The sequence below is a fragment of the Cynocephalus volans genome, chromosome 10 (genome assembly GCF_027409185.1).
Source record: "Cynocephalus volans isolate mCynVol1 chromosome 10, mCynVol1.pri, whole genome shotgun sequence".
Taxonomy (NCBI): Eukaryota; Metazoa; Chordata; class Mammalia; order Dermoptera; family Cynocephalidae; genus Cynocephalus; species Cynocephalus volans.
Window position 1 is genome coordinate 52,019,814 of NC_084469.1, and position 23,989 is coordinate 52,043,802.

Genomic DNA, 23,989 nt, shown 5'->3' on the forward strand with positions numbered 1-23,989 from the left:
AGCTGAAGCAGGGTAAGGTGATGAGATGATGAGATGCAATTTAGACAGAGTGGTCTTGGACAGTTTTTGTGAGGTGGCATGTTAAAAAATTGCTGAACAAAGCAAGGGAGGTGGCCTTGTGGCTCCCTGGAATAAGAGTGTTCCAGAAAGACGGGCAAGTGCCTTGAGATGAGACCCCATTCAACTCACACCTGTTTACCAAGCTAAAGCCCCAACTCCTGATTTCAATCTAGGAAATGAGCCTGGTGTTGGGAGGAGGAGACACAGATGAAAGGCGACCCACATTGGCTCACAACATGAGCATTGCTGGCAATGCTGAATGGGGGAAAAGTGAGATCTCTCTCCTCTGACAGCACCTCTTGTAGCTGGAATGGAATCCTGGCTCCACCACTTCCTAGCTTTGGGACCTTGGGACATTCACTTCTCTGAGTCCAAGAGCTCACACTAATAAAGAAACTAGGAGTGGGGTAACAAGAAGAGAGGGAAAAGAAACAGATGCCATCTATGGAGCCCATTAATATGTAATAGAAAAAAGAATGGGAACTCTCTCATGGGGCTTGCTGTAGGGTTCATTAAAATTGATCTTTAAAATTAGTTCTGCTTCCTAAATGTCTCTTGTTTCTATCTTCCCCTCCCCATGGCCCTGCCCCTACTCCTTTTCTCCCATCTGAGATTGGCATCCACCCCTTGCTGATCTCCTAAGCTCTAGTCTCCAACTCTATCTCGATGTAGTACTAGAGGGATCTTTCTAAAATGTAAATCTGATTCTACCTCTTTGGCATAACTTGTTCCCTCCTTAAAATCCTTCCATGGCTCCCCAGTGCCCTGGAGATAAACCTTCTAATTTGGCCCTACATCATCTAGCCCCTCCCAACCTCTCTAGTCTTTTCTTCCATTACAGTCTGCACCCAGCCAGGATACACTTCTTTATTTCCCCAAAGCGCTCTGTTTTATCTCACCTCTGGGCCTTTGCATGCTCTGTTCGCCTTGCAATGTACATTCCCAGTCTTCACTGGTCCCATCCATTCCTCATAGACCTCTGACTGGCTAAAACTTTCAGGTTTCAGCTCAGATGTCCTTTCCTCCAGGAAGCCCTCGATTCCCTCCAAGGCTGGGTCAGGTGCACCCCCTCCCTCCCCCCAATTCCAGGCTCCCACAGCCCCCTAAGCTGTCCAATCCCAGCCCTAACTATTTTGAGTTTTCCTGTCTGGTGACATTCCTAGTTCCCCTCTGTACTAGAGTCCTATAAAGGCAGGGCTAAGACTGTCCCCCAGCATCACCAGCACAGGGCCAGGCACAGAGCAAGCAGCTCCTCTCACCTGACTGAGGCCCAGGTGTTTGCTGACATTCTCCGACAGGTAAGCCATGTCTCCCTCGGCGGTGAGCACCATGACGAAGCCCTCCAGGGCCTTCAGGTAGCAGGCATCCAGTGGTTCTCCCCCTGCTCCCACCTGGTTCCACTCCCCTGGTTCCCGGGGCAGGGGGGATGGGGGCATCTCTAGTCAGCCTTGGGCCCACCCTGGCTAGCCTCCCTCTGCCTTTCCTCACTCAGAGGAACTTACACGTACCCCCAGGTGAGTGACGGCACATCCTAATAGCTTGGAGTTCCAAGGAAGAGGGCAGGGCCACCAAGCATTGGAATTGGGAGCAGAGCCTCCCAGGGGAACAGAATTCTAAGGCATTCTAAGGCACTCAGGAATTCTAAGGCAGAAGGGTTCTCCCAAGAGAATACAATTCTAAAGGGGTGAAACTCCCAGGTGTCAAAATTCTAGCGGGCCAGGGTCTATGTGGAGTTAGAATTGTAGGGGGGAGCCAAGCCTCTCAGGGTTCAGAATTCTTGGAGTGTAGGGTCTTCCAGATGGGCAGAATTCTAAAGAAGCAGGGACGCCAAGGGCACAGAATTCTAAGGTGGAAAGGCCTCCCAGAGAAGTAAAATTCTATGGGGCAGGGAAGTCTTAACGGGCAGAACCTGCCACAGGATGACTCTATTTCCCCTACAATAAAATCTTTTCAGGGTCCTGGGATTCCAAAGTGTGTGTGTGTGTGTGTGTGTGTGTGTGTGTGTCCTGGGATTCCATGTGTGTGTGTGTGTGTAACAAAACTTCCTGCAGAGTGGAATTCCAACGGGAAATTCAATGGAATAGATACTAAGGGAACAAGCCATAGAACTAGGGTGGAGGGGAGGGGAACAGGCACTCTCAAGTAATTAAAAACTGGGTGGCGGAGCCGGGTACTTACTATAAGGGAATGGAGCATATCAGGGAGTCTCCTAGGGGACCAGATACTAAGAGTTTGAGGAGCCATAGGGAGTTAGCCGGCCTCACTTGGAGTTCTGAGAAGGCGGAGCTTCCCCAGAGTGACTTCCAAGGGGCGGGGCCTAACAGTGATAGACATGTAAAGGGGGCGGGACTTCCAAAAGAACTGGCCTCGCCAAGGAAATGGATTACGGGAAGGTGAGGATCTGCCGGGAAGACGCGACCCGGGGGCGGGAACCTGTCGGGATAAGGCTTCCCGGAGGCGGGGCCTCCCTGGGATGTGGCTAATCGGGGGCGGGGCCTTGACGCGTCGGGCGTGCCGGGGGCGGGGCTCACCTGCGGCGCAGAGGCGGTGCATGCGCAAGTAGCTGATGGTGAGGCGCATGATGGAGGCCTTGTCCAGGTGGGCGCTGACTCCACGAGCGAAGGGCAGCGTGTGCGCCAGCTGGTACAGCACCTCGGTCTCCTGGCTGCGCCGGCTGCGGGCCGCGTCCCGGGACTTTTCCTTGCGCAGCTCCGTGCTTGACCTGCGAGCATGGGCAGCGTTCACTGGTGGCGTCCCCGGAAGCGAAAGAAGTGGATGGGACGAGCACGTGGGGCCCTGTCACAAGGGGTCTGGGCTCACAGAGGGCAGGGCTCCGGCTGTGCAGCCCTCGCTCTGTGGTCTCAGAGAGTTCCCGGAGCTTTCTGGGCCTGGGAGGGTTTCACTCTGGAGCCCCTCCTAGCCCAGGATTTTACCTGTCCCTGAGCCAGTCCATGCTGCCCTCCCGGCGCCTTACTCTGAGGCGTGCCTAGGGCCGCTCTGTCCCCTCCCTGACTTATCTGCAGTTTATTTCCTCGGCTAGGGACTCCTGGGGGACAGGGAGACCTCCTGCTGGGAGGGGACTGGCCAAGCTGGCCCGGGGCCACAGGAAAGAGGGAGCATGAAGAAGATGCCTGCAGCCTTCCAGGCCCCCTGCCCTTTTCCCTTCTCAGCTGAGCTGAGTCCTCAGAATCTTGGAGCATAGATCTCAAAGACTAACGACCCACCAACAGGGGCCCTAAGAGGGGCGGGGTCCCACCAGGGTGACACAGCAAAGCAAGCCCCTGTTCTGTCCAGCAAACAGCTAACCACTCACCCCTGCACTTTAATCCACTTCAAATGCCTGCATTTTGCCTGTGGGGTTGGAGGTGGAAGAATGAGTATTGTTTTGTCAGGAATATCTGCCACTTAACCAGTTTTTACCATTATGTCAGTCTCTGTGCCATGCATGAAACTTACATTGACCCATTTAACTGTCAGACAACCCTAGAAGGAAGGTAATAACAGTATGCCCTTTGAACAGATGAGGAAACTGAGGCACAGAGAGGTGCAGTGCTCGCCCATAAGTAGTGAAACAAGGGTTTGAACACTGGTCTGCCTCAACTCTTAAATTTTCTGTCTCTATGGCCCTGAGTTTATGTCCAGGTTTTAGCACCTCCCTCTGTTCCTGCCACTGTCTTCAAATCCAAAGTCTCTATACTTTTTTTTTTTTTAAAGATGACCGGTGAGGGGATCTCAGCCCTTGGCTTGGTGTTGTCAGCACCACGCTCAACCAGTGAGCCTACCGGCCATCCCTATATAGCCCTATATAGGATCTGAACCTGCGGCCTTGGTGTTATGAGCACCACACTCTCCCGAGGGAGCCACGGGCCAGCCCCTATACTTCATTTTTGAATAAAAAATTATAGGGTGTATTATATCTAGTATAGTATGATAGTCCCCCCCCCCCCACCTTATGCACGGTTTTGCTTTCTGAGGTTTCAGTTACCCACGGTCAACCGCAGCCCAAAAATATTAAATAGAAAATTCCAGAAATAATTCTTAAGTTTTAAATTGTGCGTCATTCTGAATAGCGTGATGAAATTTTGCACCATCTAGCTCCATCCCTCTAGGGGCGTGAATCATCTCTTTGTCCAGCATGTCTACCTGCCCATTAGTCACTTAGTAGCTGTCTTGGTTTTTAGATCAACTGGCAAGGTATCGCAGTGCTTGTGTTCAAGTAACCTTATTTTACTTAACAATGGCCCCAAAGCCACAAGAATACTGATGCCGGCATACTGCTATAATTGTTCTATTTTATTAGTTATTGTTGTTAATCTCTTACTGTGCCTACTTTATAAATTAAACTTTATCATAGGTATGTATGTACAGGAAAAAATATAGTATATATAGTGTCTAGTACTATTCATCGTTTCAGGCATCCACTAGGGGTCTTGGAATACATCCCCCAAGGATAAGGGGGACTACTCTATATAGTATATATGGTCTTATCTATGTTTATAATATTGATAAAACCATAATAAGCAGCTGTCATTTGCTAAGCATTTATGTGTCTAGCATCGTGCTACGTATTCTGCCTGTGTGTAGTCATTCTATTCTCAGGGGAGTCCTAGGAAGGAGGCATTTTTATTTTTATTTTATTTATTTATTTATCTTTGCAGCTGGCCAGTACAGAGATCCAAACCCTTGATCTTAGTGTTATAACCCCACACTCTAATCAAGTGAGCTAATGGGCCAGTCCGGAGAGGGAGGCATTTTAAACCTCCATTTTACAAAGAGGAAACTGAGGCTCTGAAAGGTGAAGTCTTTTGCCCAAGAAGTCACAAAGCCAGTAACTGGCAGGGTTGAGATTTGAAATCGGGAGGTGAGGTTCCAGAGCCTTCAGTTTTTTCTCTAATCCCCTCTTTGTGACCCAGCCAGAGAAGTAGATCCTCTAGGAAGGGAGGCTGTCTCTTCCTAAATTCAGGGGGGGAGAGGCCACTTTTGAGATGCCATCAAGCCCACCCCCAGGCACAAGACCTGCAGCACCACCCCCCAGGCAAGAGGAGAAGAGAAGAAGAGATTTTCCTGTCTGGCTACAGAGGGGAAAAAAAAAAGCCCTCAGTGCAATAGGGTGGGAGGCACAGAAAGGGGCAGGCTGGGTGGAGGATTGGAGGGGGTAAGATATCATCCATCCTTTCCCTCCTGGCTGGAGGGGGCAAGGGCCTCAGCCCTGCCTACCGGAGAGGACATTCCGTCCTGTTCTGTTCCAGCCCTGTTTGTCTTCCTGCCTATAGAGTGGGGGTGGGCGGGCCTCACTGAGCTGGGGGCCCCTGGACAGAGGGAACAGGGAGTGGGAACAGGAGTGGGGGTGGGGCCAGCGCTCCCCCTCCCAGGCAGCTGGGCTCTATAATCCTCTCTCTGTGGCAGAGCTTCTTCTTCCACAGAAGGAGCCAGCTGGTGGCTGCAGAGGGACCCTCCTCTCAGCTCCCAGCCTCTTCTCCGGATGTTCTGATGGGAAGTGTGGGCCCCCACTGGGTTTTGGCCTTTCTGGTTATACAGAGTAGGGGCTAGTTCCCCCGGTCCAGGGTTCCAATCCCAACTGCATTACTTATTAGCTGTGTGACTTTGGACAAGTTGCACAGCCACCCTGAGCATAGTAACAGCACCTATCTCAAAGGGTTATTTTGAAGATTCAATGAGTTAGGCTTGGGGCTTAGAAAACAGGGCCTGACATTTGGTAGTTGCTATATAAAGGTTAAACTGATTATTCTCCTTTATCCACATCAGGGAGGGAAGGCTCAGCAGCCTCTTGGGCAATGGAGAAACCCGTGGGCTTTGGTGGTAACCCCCTGGTGTGGCATGTGTGTGCAATTACAGACATGGCTTTTACACAGGCACCTTGGGAAGAGAACTAAGTAGCGATACTAATAATGATAGCTCTGGTGTATTGAGCACTTGTGGAGCTAGAGACCCCATTAAATATAACAATCCTGTAGAGCAGGAAAAGTGATCTCCCTTTTGCAGAGGCAGAAACTGAGGCTTGGAGTGATGGCATCCCCAGCCCAACTAACCCAGGTAGGTGGTGACCCCAGCACCCTTCATCAGCGCTCAGCTATGCTTAACCACTTCTCAGTCAATCTGACCACATACCTACTATTTCCTTCCCCATTTTCCAGATGAGAAAGCCAGCCCAGGGAGGTGACGAAATTTGCCTGAGTCCACACAGTCTTTCATAGCAGAGCCAGATTCAAGCCAAATCTGTCTACTTCCACCCAGAACTCTGACTAGATCTCAGTATATTGCACACCTGTTAGGTGACCCTTGTCCCCCAGATCTGATCTGGGGTGGGGTAGGGGAGGTATGACCCCCATTTTCCAGGATATTAAACTGAGGCACAGAGAGGCAACACAAGGCCACACAGCCAAGAAGTGGGTGAGCTGGGATTTGAACCCTGACTTTGGGGCATATGCTCTTAAATGCCATGCCTTGGTGGGTGTGCCCCACCACCCAAAGGGCCCCTGCCCTGCCCCTCTTTTGCTTAGTGGCTTCAGTCCCTTCCCCCTGTCCCACTGCTGCTGCCTCTGGATCGCCCCAGCTGGCCCCATGCCCAGCCCTGGTCCAGCCCCTTGGCACTCTGCCTAGCTTGGGACGTGCAGCTGGAAGCTTGCCACCCGTCCTCTGTGTTCCAGCTGAGAACAGGGGCGGGGCCAGGGCCTGGAGGCCCCAGGGTGAGGCCTGGGAATGGGGGCTGGGGCCTGGCACCCTCCCAACCAGGAGAGAGAGAAGTCAACCTCTTCTCTGCCTTGAAGAACTTGCCACCCTCCAGGAAAGGCATGATGAAAGTAGGGAGAACCTGCCCCATGTTCGGGGCTGCTTCTGGGCTTCTCTCTTCTGACACTCAGCTGGGTATTGGGGGTCTTGCAAAAGATGTAGAGAATTAGGGACCAGGGGCTTAGGTTATATCTGGGCAGGGACCCCTCTTGGCACTGCCTAAAGGTGGCCTAAGAGGCCAGAGGCAGGGTTTGGTTTTGACAAGAGACTTGGGATGGGGGTCGGGGGGATTTCTGACCCTGACTCTGCTCATCCTAAAGACATGATAATCAGGTAGGGTGCTGGTCTGCAAAGTCCTATCTTCTCTGGAAACCCTCAACCTCGGGTGGGCACTCAGGGCAGTGTGCCCATTAGGGACTTCCCAAGAATGTCCCTGTCCAAGGAGGATGGCAGCAAGCCTGAGCTGGAAGAAGGGAAGGGGCAAGGGGGTCTGGGGGGCCCACTCACCATAACCCAGTACCCCTTTGGATGAAGTGTCATCCTGGGGGCACGGGGGGGGGGAACAGAGCATGGCCAGGATCCAGGTGTGAGTTATGAGTGGGTGGCATGCAGTGGCAGATGACACCACAGGAAAGGGCTGGCCTTGGGTGGGGAGGGGAGAGTACCCCAGCTCAGCCAAGGGGCCCCCACCCAGCCAGGAGGGGGTGCTGAGAAAGGCGGAGTCCGGGCTGGCCTAGAAGGGGTGGAAGGAGTTCCCTCACCAGACCAGAGCCAGAGCCTGGAATAGAATGGGAAGAGGGGTGGTGTGAACCTGGGGGGAGGGGTGTAAAAAACATGGGGGTGTGGACGGATCCAATAAGACCTGTGTGCAAAGCCAGGGAGGAGGGAAGGGTGTGAGGCTTGCTGGATGCCTCAGATTGAACACGAAAAACTAAGGACCTGGGACATTTTCCAGGGTCCCATGAGAACATGGCCAAATAGGACCCCTTGGCTGTGGTCCCAGAGCACAGGTTCCCCTCTACCCCAGTAGATCTGCACCTGCTAGAACCTGAACACAGAAACCCACCTCCTGCCCAGGATGACCCCAGCTGAACACTGTGGCAGGCGGCACTACCATCACGGTTCCCAGGGTCTCACACTGAATCATGCACAGAATCTCCCATGGGGTCTCCCTCAAATAAGGCTTGGGTGGGACCCCCCTGTTCCTCAGTAACAGGGACTGGGTGGGGATGGAGGAGTGAGATAAAAGGCCAAACTTTGGAAAGTGGGTCAAGCTTGTTTCCATGTTATTTAAGGGGGTGACCTTAGCTTCTAAAAAGATACAAAGAGGCCCCTGGGAAGGGGCCCAGGCAGCTTCTGAAAGGGGACCTCCTCTGTCCATTTCTAGGAAAACCCAAGGTTTGGGAGAGGGTGTCAGGAAGGGTCCAATCAAAGAGGATCTCTCTTCTCTTGAACTCAGGAGTTGAATCCCATTCCAAGGGACTCCCTATATCTTGAAAGGCTTAATTTGGGGGTACCCCATATCTCCTAGAATCCCAGGGATCTGATGAACAACCTCACTCTGGGGGTTCAGATGCCAGAGGGATCAATATATGGAGGGAGAATACCAGGGGACCGGTCAAATGCAACCACCCCCAGTTCCGTAGGGACCCCGAGTTTCACCCGCAACCAGAAGGGGAAGCGCACCCGGGGTAGCAGGAAATCGGAGATCACGACCCCGAAGCCACTCCTGGCGAGAGGGGCGGGGCAGCCTGGGACGTGGGGATCTGTAATCCTGTAGCCTGGAGGGTGCGGCGGGGACGTGCGGAGGGGACCTCGCACCCTAGGGCGTCCTTGGCTCGTATACGTGTACCCCGCCACCCAGCCCAGGGGTCTCCAGAAGGAGAGCCCCCCAGTTCCCATAATTCCTGTCCCGAACCCCAGTACCTTGCGCGCTGCAGCCCCAGCGCCATGGCTCGCCCGTCGCCGCTCCCGAGCCCTTGGAGGTCCCCTGTCGCCTCCCCTGAACCTACTAGCCCCTTCCCCAGCTCCTCCCACCCCCGCGTCGTTGGCTGCACCGCGCCCGGCTCGCGGCTGTGGTTGGGGGACGGGTCTGTCACTCTCGAGAAGGAGGCAGAACCAGAGGCGAAGACTTGGCAAGCCGAGAGGAGCTGGGTATACGGTGTAACACGCACCCCAGCCGCGCCCCTCGCGCGGACTTCCCCAGCGGTGTCGCCCGCGCGGTCAGTGGGCCGCGCCTTCCCCGTCCCAGCCTCTGAACGCCAAGTCTCTTCGGAACTCACCCAGTGCACTCCGTTCCCTACACCCCAGTCTTCACCCTCTAATCCCACCTGTCTCACCCCTCCATTGCCTACCCCCAGTGGGGCCCCTCCGACCGCCAACCCCACCCCGTCGAGTCCCCCAACCCCTGCTTTCTCAGTTCCCGAGCCCTGCCTCCTCTATCCCCTCTTCTTTATCCACTGAGTTCCCCACTTCCCCTCTTCACCCCCCAACACCCAACCCCACCCCACTTCCACAATATTTAGCCCTCTGGATCCCATAGTTCTCTCTCAGTCCCCAGCAGCTCCCTTCTGACTCCGTCCAGGGACCCCCACCTTGCCCCCATTCCTCCAGTCTGGCGCCCTCTGTACCCCAGGCCTCCCTCCCCCAGCCCCTCTTCTTCACCCTGACCCCTTGGCCTCTCTAACTCCCTGTTCAGGTTCCCATTGATGAATAATTAAGCTTATGTCAAGTAAATATGTTTTAACTCAATCATGCTCACTTTGAAAAAGAACAGAGAATGGGCTGGCCAGTTAGCTCAGTTGGCCAGAGCATGGTGCTGACAACACCAAGGTCTAGGATTCAATCCCTGTACCGGCCAGCTGCCAAGAAAAAGAGAAAGAGAAATGGTATCTTCCCACCAGTCAAGCAAGAAGGGAGAGGTGCAAAGTCACCAAGGAGTGGTGAAAGCATTGCAATTGGATAAGGAAGGATTACACTTGGACGGGGGCGGGGGCACATGCTAACTAACAGACACCGTGGAGGATGAATATTCTGGATGCAGGGAAGAGGATACTATATCAAAAGTCTATAGCAGAAGTGGCCTTGCTAGTCCTTGAACTTAGCAGGCAAGTCCCACCTCAGGGCCTTTGCAGTCGCTGTTCTCTCCTCCCTCAGAAATCCACATCGCTCCCCACCCCACCACTTGGTTTTCTTTTGGGGAACCACTTCTCTCCTTCTCAGTCTACGTAATTTGAATAGGGCTGCCTGTACCCCTGCACTCCACAACTCTGGAGATGAACATAGGATCCAGATCTAGCCAGGGAAAGAGACTATTAGTTTAGTCTCTTAAACAGTGATTGGTTCAGGCCAGGCATGAGACCTAACCTAGCCCAGTGAGAACCAACCCTAAGACATTTGCTACAGCTGTCAGGAAAGAGATTTTCTTTTTCTGCTGGAATTGCCAAGCTGGAATGATGGGACTCACACTGCCATGGAGTGAGAAAAAGCTTTATGAGACGAAGGTCAATACAGAGGAAAGCAGAAATGAAAGACAGTGAAAGGCAGTCTTGCCAGCAGCACTCGGGTGCCTGGGTCCAACAATACCTGAACTCCAATTGAATACCCAGACTTTCACATAAACCACTGTGGTTGTTTTGGTTCTAGCTACTGTTGCTAAATATTGGCTTATTCATTTACTTTACGCTTAGATTAGTTTGAGTGGATTTCAGCTGCTTACACCTAAAAGAATCTTGATAAACAGAGAAATGACCTCTCAATCCTCAGTGTGGAGGCATTGTGGGTGTGAGAAAATGAGAGGCCTGAATTAGAAAGGGCTGCAGGGGAAGCAGTGTTCTTAAGACTGGTCACGGTTTAGGTAAGAACATGAAGCAGAAGAAATGTTCAAGGAAGAAACTGAGGAGGGGACATGGTTGTTAACCAGGTGATGAGAGTTCCAGAGGGCATGTTGGAAGAGTTTGGCGAAGGAGAGTGGAGAGTTGATTCAGTGGAAAGGAAGTACTCATTGATACTGGGATGAGGCAGTCAGAGCAGGTCGCCAATCTGAGGATTTGCAGTGTCCGGGGAAAACTGGCATCTGACCTAGATCAGCACTAAGCTTCACTTGGAGGTTCTCGGCAGCTAGGGCAATGAGGGAAATGTGTTTGTGAAATGGTTTTCAATTTTTGCTAAAAGGAAGTGTTCTTGTTTGCCTGGAGAGACAAGTTTTGTTCCTAGAACTGAAGTTTAGGGGGAATGTAAGGGCTTTTAATTTTAAAATGTAGAGTGGTCTGAGCTGCCAGGGACTGTGGGAGCTCTGCTGAGGCACCTCACCTGCTTGTGGGGTTGGCAAGAAGGTTTCCTGAGGAGACATCTGAATGGTGACTTGAAGGATGAATTAGAGTGAGGCAGGTAAAGAGAGGGCTAGGGAAAAGTATTGTAGGCACAGGGAAGAGAATACAACAGCTTGGAGGCAAAAGAAGACATGGCACATTGAGGGAACTGACAAGTAGACTGTGGTTCAGCCTGGAGTGTAAAGAGAGCAGGTGGGAGGTGATGGGGGAACAGTGGATGGGGTGACATAAAACCAAGACTGAAAGTCGTTAAAGAAGCTCGGGCACTCTCCAGGGAGCACTGGGCAGCCATGGAAGAGTTTTGAGCAGGACAGGAACACAGTACATGCCTTATAAAGATTCCTCTGGATGCCATGTAGAGAGTGAATGAGACGGGGTCAGACCATAGGCCAAAGAACAAGAAGGAGGCTGGGGCGCAGACCTGGATGTAAAGTGGAGATGCCGGGGCCAGGGCAGGGGCCAGAGGGCTGGAGGAAAGAGGATGGATTGAAGAGATATTGAGGCTTATCAAGGTAGAAAGGATAAACAAACTGTAGTATGCCCATACGATAAATATTACTCAGGAAGAAAAAGGAATGAACTGTTGGCACACATACAACATGAATGGATCTCAAAAACATTATGATGAACAAAAGAAGCCAGACACAAAATAGATTATGTGATTTTATTTAAATGAAGTTCCAGAACAAGCAAGTATGGTAAGAAAAAAATCAGGGGAGAGTGGTTCTTTATCTTGATAGGGGTTTGGGTCACAAAGATATATGCATTTGTCAAAACTCAGTGAATGGCACTCTTTCCTTTTTTTTTTTTTTTAAAAGATGACTGGTAAGGGGATCTTAACCCTTGACTTGGTGTTGTCAGCACCACGCTCACCCAGTGAGCTAACTGGCCATCCATGCATGGGATCCGAACCCGTGGCCTTGGTGTTATCAGCACCGCACTCTCCCGAGTGAGCCACCGGCCGGCCCCGAATGGCACTCTTAAGACTTGTGCATCTCACTGTACGTAAATCTTCCCTCAAAATAGAAAATAAAGAGTGGTAAACAAATGTCGATGGACATACTGAAGGACTTAGGGGACAGTGTACTAATGTCTGTAACTTTCATTTAAGTGCATCAAAAAATAAGCTGGAGTGACGGATGGATGGATAGAGGGATGGATAAATGAATTTAAATATGATAAAGCAAATAAAGCAAAATGTTAATGGTAGAATCTAGGTGACTGGTATAAGGATATCTGTTGTAAAATCTTCAACTTTTCTCTATATTTGGAAATGCTCATAATAAAATTTTGGAAGAAACAAGAAATGTTTAGGAGGCAAGAGGGACATGGTTTGGAGAGTGATTGATTATTTGGCTGTGGGGATAAGAAAGAGGTTTTTTTTTTTTTTTAAAAAAGTATGCTCTGAGGGCCGGCCCGTGGCTCACTCGGGAGAGTGCGGTGCTGATAACACCAAGGCCACGGGTTCGGATCCCATATACGGATGGCCGGTTCGCTCACTGGCTGAGCGTGGTGCTGACAACACCAAGTCAAGGGTTAATTACCAGTCATCTTTTAAAAAAAAAAAAAAAAAGTATGCTCTGAGGCCGAGCCCGTGGCACACTCGGGAGAGTGCGGCGCTGGGAGCGCAGCGACGCTCCCGCCGCGGGTTCGGATCCTATATAGGAATGGCCGGTGCACTCACTGGCTGAGTGCCGGTCACGAAAAACACACACACACACACACACAAAATAAATAAATAAATAAATAAGTATGCTCTGGGGGCCGGCCCGTGGCTCACTCGGGAGAGTGCGGTGCTGATAACACGAAGGCCACGGGTTCAGATCCCATATAGGGATGGCCGGTTAGCTCACTGGGTGAGTGTGGTGCTGACAACACCAAGTTGAGGGTTAAGATCCCCTTAAAAGGTTTAAAAAAAAAAAAAAGTATGCTCTGCCTTGGGCAAATGGAAGTCTTCATGTTTTCAAGGTATGTTGGGGTCTTTTCCTGTCTTTCTCCTCTTTCCTCTCCCCTGGACCTATTTATCCAACAATAAGCCCACCCATTAACCCATTCATTCATTTGATTTATCCAACAAATATTCACAGAATGGCAAACATATGCCCAGCACTGTTGTGGGCACTGGGAATACAGTAGTGAACAAGACAGATGTAGATCCCTCACTTGGCCTCCTGAAACTTACACTCTAGTTGGGCAGACAAATCATATACAAGAAACGTAAGTGAAATGTATAGTACATTAGATTGCGGTATCTGGTCAAGATGGCAGAATAGACGGTCCCTAGCATCACTCTCTCCCACAAATCAACCAATTTACAACTATTAAAAAGCAACGAGAGCCAAGCTGGGGCCTCTAGAGGTCAGGGGCAGAGAAGGAGAGACCTACAGAGTACATGAAGGCAGGAGAAGCCATGATGAGAGAAAGAACTGCTCTCACCATTTCAAGCCCCAGCTGCTTCAAGGCCGGAGCTGGTGAGTGCATGGAGCAGGAGCTGGCAAAAGCCACAGCTGTGCCCTTCAGATGAAGTTGCTTGCAGGTGGCAGGGGAGAAGAGGGCCTTGGTGGCTCCCAGGCCAACAAGACTACTAATAGGGTTCACATGGACCCACATGGGAGTGAGGGGCCAGAACAACTGAAAAAAGGGAGCCAGTCAGAGGCCAGTGAGTCATCGCAAGAGACAAGCCCATCCCAAGGGAAGTGTTTGGAGTGAGGGCGGTAGGGGAGACGGGCCCACCAGGAGAACAAAGCGGCACAGCAAAGACAGCTGACCTGCACCCCAATCAGCGCAGGACCACTCAGTGGAGACTGGTCAGGAATATAGAACTGCAGGGGGTGCAGTTTGCTGAAAAGACTCAGGCTCAGACGAGTTTCTACACAACCCGGGTGTACCAGATCTCACCAGAGCCAGAAGTACCTATAAAGTCAACCATTAAAACCCGAGCTGCACAAAAAGCCTTCCCCAGGGAATCAGCAGCAAAACAACTTAGTTCAACCACAGGGTTCAAGTACTGGTCCCCTTAGGAAGTTCCCCCATTTTAGAAGTAAGCAAAAGACAAATTAGTTCCAGTTCAGAGTTTAAGTGGTAGGAACAGTAAATAATCCAACAGAACTGGAAAAAACAAAATACGCACAGACCAGAGACAAAGTTTCATATTAACTTAAAGGTCTCACATCACCAAAGAAGACCTATAAAACCTAGAAGGACCAGAAGTCCCCTGAGCTACTAAGACAGGGAGGGGAGAGGGCTGGGGCCTCAGCCATGCCCCCAATACCTGCAACCAGTCCCAAGGGTGGGGGGCCAAGGGCTTCAGTGATGCCCCACTGACAACCACACACCCACAACCAGCCAGCAACAACCACCTAGCTGCCACAGGAAGCGCCCCAGGCTCTCCCCAGCTGGGGCAATAGGGGGGCCCAAGGGCTTCGGCCACACCCCTCTGACATCTGCACCCAGCTCAGCAATGACTGAGCCACTGCTGGAAGCCCCCTGGTCTCCCATGCAAGAATGAAGGGGGGTGCCACAGGCTTCAACTCCATCCCTCCTCCTTCCTCCTTCTCCCACCCTATTTTCTGCCTCTTTCCCTCCCCCCACCCCAGCTGCTCCACAACATCATAGAATATTTTTTAAAAAAAATTAATAAATAAACTTAAAAAGAAAAAAAATAAAAAAATTTTAAAAAGACTGTGGTAAGTCCTATGGAGAAATGTAACCCAATGGGGGTGGATAGTGATTTGCAGGGAGTGGGAAGGGGGGCTGTAATTTTATTTTATTTTATTTATTTATTATTTTTTTTCTTTTTTCGTGACCGGCACTCAGCCAGTGAGTGCACCGGCCATTCCTATGTAGGATCCGAACCCGCGGCCGCTGGGAGCGTTGCCGCGCTCCCAGCGCAGCACCCTCCCGAGTGCACCACAGGCTTGGCCCAGGGGGGCTGTAATTTTAAATGGTGTGGACATGAAGGGCTGAATGAAAAAGTGACATTTGAGCAAAGACCTGAAGGTGAGGTGGGGAGCCATGTAGATTTCTGGGGGAAGAGCGTTGTAAGCTGAGAGAACAGCAAGTCCAAAGGCCCTGAGCTGGGACTCGCCTAGTATGTTCAAGGATCTGCAAGGAGGCCAGTGTGGCTAGAGCAGAGGGATGCATGGGGAGAGCAGGAGATGAGGTCAGCAAGGCGATGCTGAGGGGGACGGGGGTGTGAGTAAACCCTGTAGAAAGGGTCTTCTAGGTTATGTGTGAATGAAAAGTCAAGTCCCCCTCCTCCTCAGCTTGGGAAGAACTGAAGTTCTCTAGTAAACAAAACAAACCACCCCAATAAGAAGATTTGCTTTGCTCATGAATCTGCAATCTGGGCAGGGCTTAGCAGGAACAGCTCATCTTTGCTACTCTTAGCCTCCACTGGGGCAGCTTCAGGGCTGTGGGATGGAATGATCTGAAGCTTCTGCCCAGCTTCAAGGAGAGGGAAATAGACTATGCCTCTTGATGGGGGTCAGGGGAGAGGGGCGGGGAAAGCTTCCACAAGGAAGAGCACATGAGACCTGAAGTATTACTATGGCCATTTTGGGGAAATATCCTCTGCCACACTCTTCATAGGAGAATATCTTGGAGTTCTGCCTGTGAGCTGCATCAAGGAGCTGGAGTTATAGGCTCTATCGTAGAGTGCTGGGGAAGAAATGCTTGTCTTATCGACAGGGAAAGAGGGTTCAGCAACAAAAACCCAGAGCTGTGCACACACCCAATCCTAATAAGTCAGTGTCTCTGGCCACTGCCTCCTGAACATCTGTCAGACATGCTCACCTCTGTATGATTCACCCTCTGTAACGGATTGAATTGTGTCCCCGCAAAACTCCCTGAAGCTTGAATTGTGTCCCCAGTTTTATGTCTTAGAAACTTGGCCCCCACTGTGACTGTCAAGAGGGTGGGAGATCCTATTATGGTAATTGAAAGGTGGAGCCTTAAAGAGGTGATTGGATTGCAGGACTGTGCATGAATTAAAAATGGTGGCCAGGGGTGTGGCCCCGAGGGCTTTAAAAGAAGAGGAGAGTCTGTCTTTCTCTCTTGCTCTCTCTGCTTCCACCATCTTGCAACATGAGATCCCTGGGTCACTGTCGTCACCTCTAGACGGACTTTGGACTTCCCAGCCTCAGAAACTGTAAGCAATAAATGTCGTTTTCTTTATAAATCACCGAGTTTCAGGTATTTTGTTACAAGAGACATAAACGGACTAACACACCCTCCCTACTGCCCAAAGCTGGGAGACATTGCTCCTAACCACTTCACAGCTACCTCTTGGGATCCGATTTTATCTTCACTCTCCCTTTGCCCAACGCTGACTCTAGTAAGGTGGGTTTAGAAAGACCAGCTGCTATCTCTGGAACACTGCCAGGGGCAGAAAGTCCCTCCAACTCAAGCCAAGGCCAACCTGGAATCAGCTGATGGATATCAACAGCTCAAGCCTTAAGCGTTATGCACAGATTCTGTGCCGAGTGCTGTACCCTTTGCATTCCTGCTCTTATTGGAATGTCACAACAGCCCATTAAGTGGGCTCCATTGTTTTCTTATAGTATCGTGGTTAGGATCCAGAGCTCTGGAGCCAGCCTGCCTGAGTTCAAATACTGGCTTTACCCTTTACCAGATGTGACCTTGGGCAAGTTACTTAACCGCTCTGAGACTCAGAGAGTCATTTCTGAAAAATGCAGTTGATAAAAAAAATATGCCCTGTGGTAGATTGGATTATTGTTTTCAAATCTTCACTCCCTCCTTGTTATAGAATTAGACGCGTTATGATAGTATAGGACCTGTTGAGTGTGTCAAATACATTCCGCGGCCTACTGACATTGGGCTTGGTCATGTGACTTTCTTTGGCCAATAGGACAAGAGTCAACCAAGCTGAAATCTCTCCCGTTGGAAGGAAACAACACCTATGAAGTATTTTTGCCAAAATAGTTAAACCTGACTGTGATTAAGCTTCCAGATATAACTACTGGTTTACAGGAAAGACAGTGGACAGAAGAATATGTTAAGCAACACCATGAGAATGCAATCAACCAAGTACAGATTGCAGTAAACTCTAAAGCAGTGCTGCCCAGTAGAACTTTCTATGATAATGGAAATGTTCTGTAACTGAACTGTCCAATGCGGTAGGCACTGGCCACATGTGGCTATTGAGCACTTGAGATGTGGTGAGTGTGACTGAGGAACTGAATTTTTTATTCTTATTTTTTTGGTGACGCTTTTTTTTTCTATTGAGGTGAAATTCACGCAACATAGAGTGAACCATTTTAAAGTGTACAATTTGGTGACATTTAGTTCATTCACAATGTTGTGAAGCCATCACTTCTATATAGTTCCAAGGCACTTTCATCACCTCCAAAAGAAACCCACACCTATTAAGCAGTCACCCCCCATCTCCATGCCCAATACCTGACAACCACCAATTTGCTTTCTGTCTCTATGGAGTGAGACATTCTAGATATTTTATATAAATGAAATCTTACAATATGTGGCCTTTTGTGTCTAGCTTCTTTCACTTAACATAATGTTTTTAAGGTTCATCCATGTTGTAGCATGTATCAGGACTTAACTCCTTTTTATGGCTGAATAATATTCCATTGTATAGAGCGACCTCATTTTTTTATCTGATCATCAGCTGATGAACATCTGGGTTGTATCGTTCAGATATTGTGAACAATGTGGCTATGAACTTTCTTGTACAAGTATTTGTTTGAGGACCTGTTTTCAATTCTTTTGGGTATATGATTAGAGGCGGAATTGCTGGGTCAGATGGCAATTCTACGTTTAACTTTTTGAGGAACCACCAAACTGTTTTCCCCAGCAGCTGTACATTCCTCGCAGCAATGTATGAGGGTTCTAATTTCTCATGTCCTCATCGCAGACTATAGGACTATACATCTGTATTAGTCCGTTTCTGTTGCTTATAACAAAATACCTGGAACTGGGTAATTTGTAAGAAAATGAAATTTATTGCTTACAGTGTCTGAGGCTGAGAAGTCCAAAGTCCAGGGAACATGTCTAGTAGGGGTTTTCTTGGTGGTGGCTTTACAGAGATGCAGGGGTCTCACATGGCAGGATATGGTGGAGCAGAGAAAGAGTCTTACATGCTCTCCTTTTAAAGCCCTCAGAACCACACCCCTGACCACCATTATTAATCCATTCACTAGGCACAGTCCTACAGTCTAATCACCTCTTCAATCACCATAATAGGATTTCCCATCCTCTTAACAGTCACAGTGGGGATTAAGTTTTGGGGGGACATTCAACTCAATACATGTCCACAAATTCAAAACTATTTTCATGGTAATACTCAGATGTTGTTTGATTTGCTGTTCTTCCCAGTGTACAGTGAAGTTTTCCAGAGGTTATGTGATATGTGATGATGTCATCACTCTAATATTAGCATGTAAAGAATTTATTATTTTTCTTTTTCTTTTCTTTTTTCTTTTCTTTTTTTTTTTTTTTTTTGCGTGGCTGTCAGGTGCGGGGATATAAACCCACAACCTTGTGTTATAAGGCTGCACTCCAACCAACTGAGCTAACCTGACCAGGCCTCTCTTACTGATATTTTTAAAGGAGTAAATAAATCTTCAAAAATTTTCTCACTTTAAATTTCAGTAAGGTGCATATTGACAGATATCCATGCAGTGGTGTGCTGGTGCCAGCTCCTACTGGCTGGGGACAGCCAGTTGTTACTTTCTCAGGATCATGTGAGCCAGTTGTTCAACCTTTGATGGCTTGAAATGAGCCGTGGTGAGAGTATTTACATCACAGGAATCGGCAAGTGCTATGTGAGGGCTTTTTCTTCCTCTCCTGCGAGCCGTTTTATCAGCACAGTGTTGTGTACAACCCACGTATAAACAAAAGCTCTTTGGAGGTCCTCAATTTTTCAGAGTATAAAGGAGTTCCGAGACTAAATTATTTGAAAACCACTGGTCGATGTCAGCTAAAAAGCTGCCAATTCAACCTAATCAGTATTAAAAAAAAAAAAAAAAAAAAATCAGTCAAGCCTTAACTAAGCCCGGTGCGCCCTCTGGTGGTAGAAATTAGGATGACTCTGACGATACACACAAACACACACCTAAAAAGATGCGTGCGCGTGCGTGCACGTGTGTGCATTTGCTTGTGAATAAGTAGCAGCATACATATAAAGGTCACGTTGGTTACATAGTTTTAGTGGCTTGATTTTACGTATTAATATTTCCAATTCATTGAAAGATTATGTGCCAGGAACTGTTATAAACATTTCACCTCATAAAATTTAATCTTCGCATCTATCCTTTGAGGTAAATATCTCACTTTTGTTTCCTGAACCATTTGATAGTAAGCGGCCAACATAATGCCCCATAATCTCACCGTCGAATATTTTTATGTGTAATTCTTACAAACAAGGACACTCTCCTAACATAGCCAAATCCAAGATCAGGAAATGGACAGGATACATTACCAGTATCTAATCCTCAGATCCCATTCAGGGTTCACCAGTTGTCCCCAAATCATTCTTTATAAAGCAAGGCCCCATTCAGAGCCACACATGACATTTAGTTGTCTAAATATACTTTGGCTTTCAGGGTCTTCATGTTCTTAAAGATTACCAGCCAATTATTTTGCAGAACATTCCTTAATTGGGTTTGTCTGATGTGTTCTCATGATTAGCTTCAGGATATGCATCTCAGGGGGGAACTTCACAGAAGTGATTGTGTGTTTTTCTCATCGCATCGTTTCAGATGATACACGATTATGTTTTGTCTTTACTCATGATATTGACTTTAATAACTTAAGATGGTGCCTACCAGGTTTCTCCTGTCAAGTGACTCTTTTTCTCTTTGTATTAATAAGTGTTTGGTGGGGAGATACTTTGACACTTGTAAACATTCCTTTTCTCTTCAAAGTTTATAGTGTCTGCCAATGTTTCTTTTGGCTGAACTAATTATTACTATGAAAGTTGCCAAAAGAAAATTTTCTCATTGTCTCTCCTACATTTATTGACATTCTACTGTAAAGAAAATATTCCTCTTTCATTAATTTTTTCATTCATTTATTTATATCATTATGAACTCCTGGATTTTTATTTCATTCATTGGGTTATAATCCATTAATGTCATTATTTTGATTCTCAAATTATCCAAGATTTTGTGAGTGGGAGCCCCTTCAAGCTGGCTCTAATATCCTTTTTTAAAAAATAGCCTTTTTGGGGGGCCAGCCCGTGGCTCACTCGGGAGAGCATGGTGCTGACAACATCAAGTCAAGGGTTAAGATCCCCTTACCAGTTATCTCAAAAAAAAAAAAAAAAAAAAAACTTTTTTTTTCTTTGAGCAGATTTATGTTCACAGAAAAATCGAGCAGAAACTACAGAGTTCCCATCTAGCTGCTCCCCCTACACATGCACAGCCTCCCCCACAGTGGTGCATTTGTTATATAAAGCTTCATTGATCCATCATTGTCACCTAAAGATTACAGTTTACATTAGGGTTCACTCTTGGAGGTGTATATTTTGCACATTTACAAATGTATAATGATATGCATCTACTATTACAGTATTATACAGAATAGTTTCACTGCCCTAAAAATCCTCTGTGCCCTACCTATTCACCCCTCCCTTTCCCCGACCCCTGGCAGTCACTGACCCTTTCACTATTTTCATAGTTTTGCCTTTTCCAGAATGTCATATGATTGGAATCACAGAGTATGTAGCCTTTTCAGACTGGCTTCTTTCACTTAGTAATATGCGTTTAAGTTTTCTCTGCATCATTCCATGGCTTGATAGCTCATTTCTTTTTAGTGATGAATAATATTCCATTGTCCAGATGTACCATAGTTTATTTATCCATTCATCTACTGAAGGACATCTAGGTTTCTTCAATGTTTTGGCAATTACGAATAAGGCTGCTATAAACATTTGTGTGCAGGTATTTGTGTAGACGTAAGTTTTCAGTCATTTGGATTAAATATCAAGGAGTGTAATTGCTGGATTGTATGATAAGAGTATGTTTAAGAGTATGTTTGTAAGAAACTGCCAAACTCTCTTCCAAAGTGGCTGTGCTGTTTTGCATTCCCACCTGTTATAAATGAGCGTGCCTGTTGCTCCACATCCTTGTCAGCATTTGGTGTTGTCGGTGTTTTGGATTTTGGCCATTCTAATAGGTGAGTAGTGGTATCTCATCATTTTAATTTGAATTTCCCTAATGACATATGATATGAAACATCTTTTCATATGCTTATTTTCCATCCGCGTATCTTCTTTGGTGAGGTGTCTGTTCAGGTCTTTGCCCCTTTTAAAAAGTTGGGTTGTTTGTTTTCTTGTTGGTGAGTTTTAAGAGTTATTTGTGTATTTTGCATAACAGTCCTTTATCAGATGTGTCTTTTGCAAATACTTTCTCTTAGTCTGTGGCTTGTCTTCTCATTCTCTTAATCCTGTGTCCTTCTGACATGTGCCCATCCTTCTTCATTCACTTCCTCACTTTCTGGCACAAGATTTTTCAGTCTCATTCTATACTTTCCCTGTCTCAGCCCCAAGACTAGTCACTTCTCCAGGAAGCCCTGGTTCCTTTTCATAGGGAATGCTACTTGAAATCAAGGTCTGGGCAGTAGGTGTGCTCATTACTACTGAGGTCTGTCTGTCCCAGGCCCTTTCAGTGGACAGACATAGAGAAAATGTACAATACAGCCACATATTCACTTTTATATTTATTTATGTATCTATCTCTATATATTGAAAACCATGAGTTCACACCACCACCTCCAAATTCAACTCAACGCCACTGGGCTCATTTGGGCTTTGTCCATTTTTGTATTTTTAACTCTCTTCTCCAACAGTGAGATGCATTGTTGCCATTACCCTCAATATAATTACTTATTGGGTCAGCTCAGGTCCTGCAAAAAGCAGATGCTGAGAGGGAGTTAAGATTTGTCTCAATTGTTCCCACAAGATTTTGATTTATGGAGGTGACTGAGTGACAACACAGAGAAGTTAATGCGATCAAAAGAAGAAGAATTTGTTAGTTATGCTTCCCAAGAGAAGGGGACATGCCATGTAGAGCCATATGGGTCACCAGGTTTGGTCAGGAGACAGAAGAAGTGAGGAGAAAGCCTAGGCCACAGCCTTTATCGGGGTTTCCATGGTAAAGACAAGACAGGGCCAGGGAAACAGTTTAGGGTTGGGCAGTTTGAGTAACTCAGTGGGCTCTGGACTATAGGGGTGATCTCTAGTTGTCTGGTACCTGGCCTTGAGTGATTTAGAGCAGCTTGGTGTGTGAGAATTAGATAAAGGAGGAGGCTGGGGGTATGGGATTTGGGACTGGTTGGAGGGTTTGTAATATGACTTTTGCACACCTGTGAAAGCTGGATTGCAGTGGGATGTAAATGCCTTTGGCCATTAGTTTAACCCTGTGATGAATGGATGCTAAATAGGCCAATACAGAATCTAAGCAAACGCAGTTAGAACAGAGAACAAGTTGTTTAGTGGAGGGCAAAACTCACGAATGATAAAGGGAGAGTGTAGCAGAAGAGCCCTGGTGACCTTGCACTTGTCTGTGATGGAGATGAGGCTTAACCACGGCTGCTCTGAGTCTCAGCCTAACTCCTTATGATCCTTCCGGAACACGAGAGTATGGGACGCTGAGGAGAAGCTGCTACAAGGCCATTTCTCACTCATCTCCCTATCTTCCAGGGATGCCGCCGCGAGACATGTCTCAGCATTTCCTGGATCCTGGTGATGTATGAAGTTTCTGCCTCCCCTGCCCCCATGAGGGTGCAGCTGCAGGCTATGCAACTGCTTAGCTACAGCACAAAAGCATCTCCTCAGCCACAGGGTACCAACCACTCATGGTTCATTATTATGTCCCAGCCCCCTTTGTTTCAGTGTCATCCTGTGGGACAAGGCATGTGGGGAACTGGTACCTTTGCTACTTTGCTTTTGCTGTCTGTGTCCGTAATAAACTGTTTGAATCCAAAAGGGCTTGCTGTTTCTTTACTTGCCAAATCTGTCAGTCTTGCTCAACAGAGAGCAGCAGCATTGGGCAGGCGAACACTCAGATCTGACATAGAACCTTGGCAAGTGCAACGTAGAGCTTTGCAACAAAGATGTTCCACTCGAGGAGTGCTGCACTGGGAAGAAATATCCAGGCCCTGGTTCCCTGCTGTGCTCAGTTGTTGGCTGGGAAGAGCATGGTCTGGACCTCAAACTGTGGCAGATCCTGAAGGTGTTGCAGCTGCAGACAGAGTAGTGCTAACCACACTTTTTGTAGCTGAACGGCAAGCAGGTTCTTTCTTACAGGGACATCTGAGCAGCACATCTTCATGGCTGCTCCACCCCAGAATGAAACCAATTTCCATTTGCTGTTAATGCCCTTCACAGGGATAAGCTCCTCACGCTGCCGTGCAGCACTTGGCAAGCCACTTTCTCTCGGAGCCATCATCTTAAGGCAATTGTGAGGTTTAATTAAATCATATATGGAAATGAGCACTTGAAGAATATTTATTCAATAAAAGAAGGTGTTCATGTCATTGCTGCTGCTCTATAGATGTTTTCTTCTTGTGGTCTTCATAATCGTTAGCCTTCAGGGCCAACCCCGTGGCTCACTCGGGAGAGTGTGGCGCTGGGAGTGCAGCGGCGCTCCTGGCGCGGGTTCGGATCCTATATAGGGATGGCCGGTGCGCTCACTGGCTGAGTGTGGTGCGGGTGACACCAAGCCAAGGGTTGCAATCCCCTTACCGGTCACAAAAAAAGACAAAACAAACAAAGAAAAAAAAAGAAAAAAGAACCCCATAATCGTTAGCCTTCAGCTTCCCATCTCCTGTCAGAAACTCTGAGCACAAAAGCCACTGCTGTATTTCCA

The 23,989-nt window shown here is 48.1% G+C and overlaps 1 protein-coding gene across 2 annotated transcripts in view; it reads right to left on the reverse strand.

Moving 5' to 3' along the window:
- HIF3A (hypoxia inducible factor 3 subunit alpha) overlaps positions 1-8,762 on the reverse strand; it is a 31,676-nt gene extending 22,914 nt beyond the window's left edge. The window contains exons 1-3 of one of the 2 annotated variants that reach the window (XM_063112164.1): positions 8,737-8,762; positions 2,592-2,782; positions 1,320-1,465 (exon numbers count right to left, since the gene is read on the reverse strand). In XM_063112164.1, the coding sequence (XP_062968234.1) occupies positions 1,320-1,465; positions 2,592-2,782; positions 8,737-8,762 (363 nt within the window). Of the gene's footprint in view, positions 1-1,319; positions 1,466-2,591; positions 2,783-2,993; positions 3,014-8,736 lie in introns of those variants that run through there. The other variant, XM_063112165.1, reaches the window with a different exon arrangement.
- Positions 8,763-23,989: the final 15,227 nt, after the last annotated feature.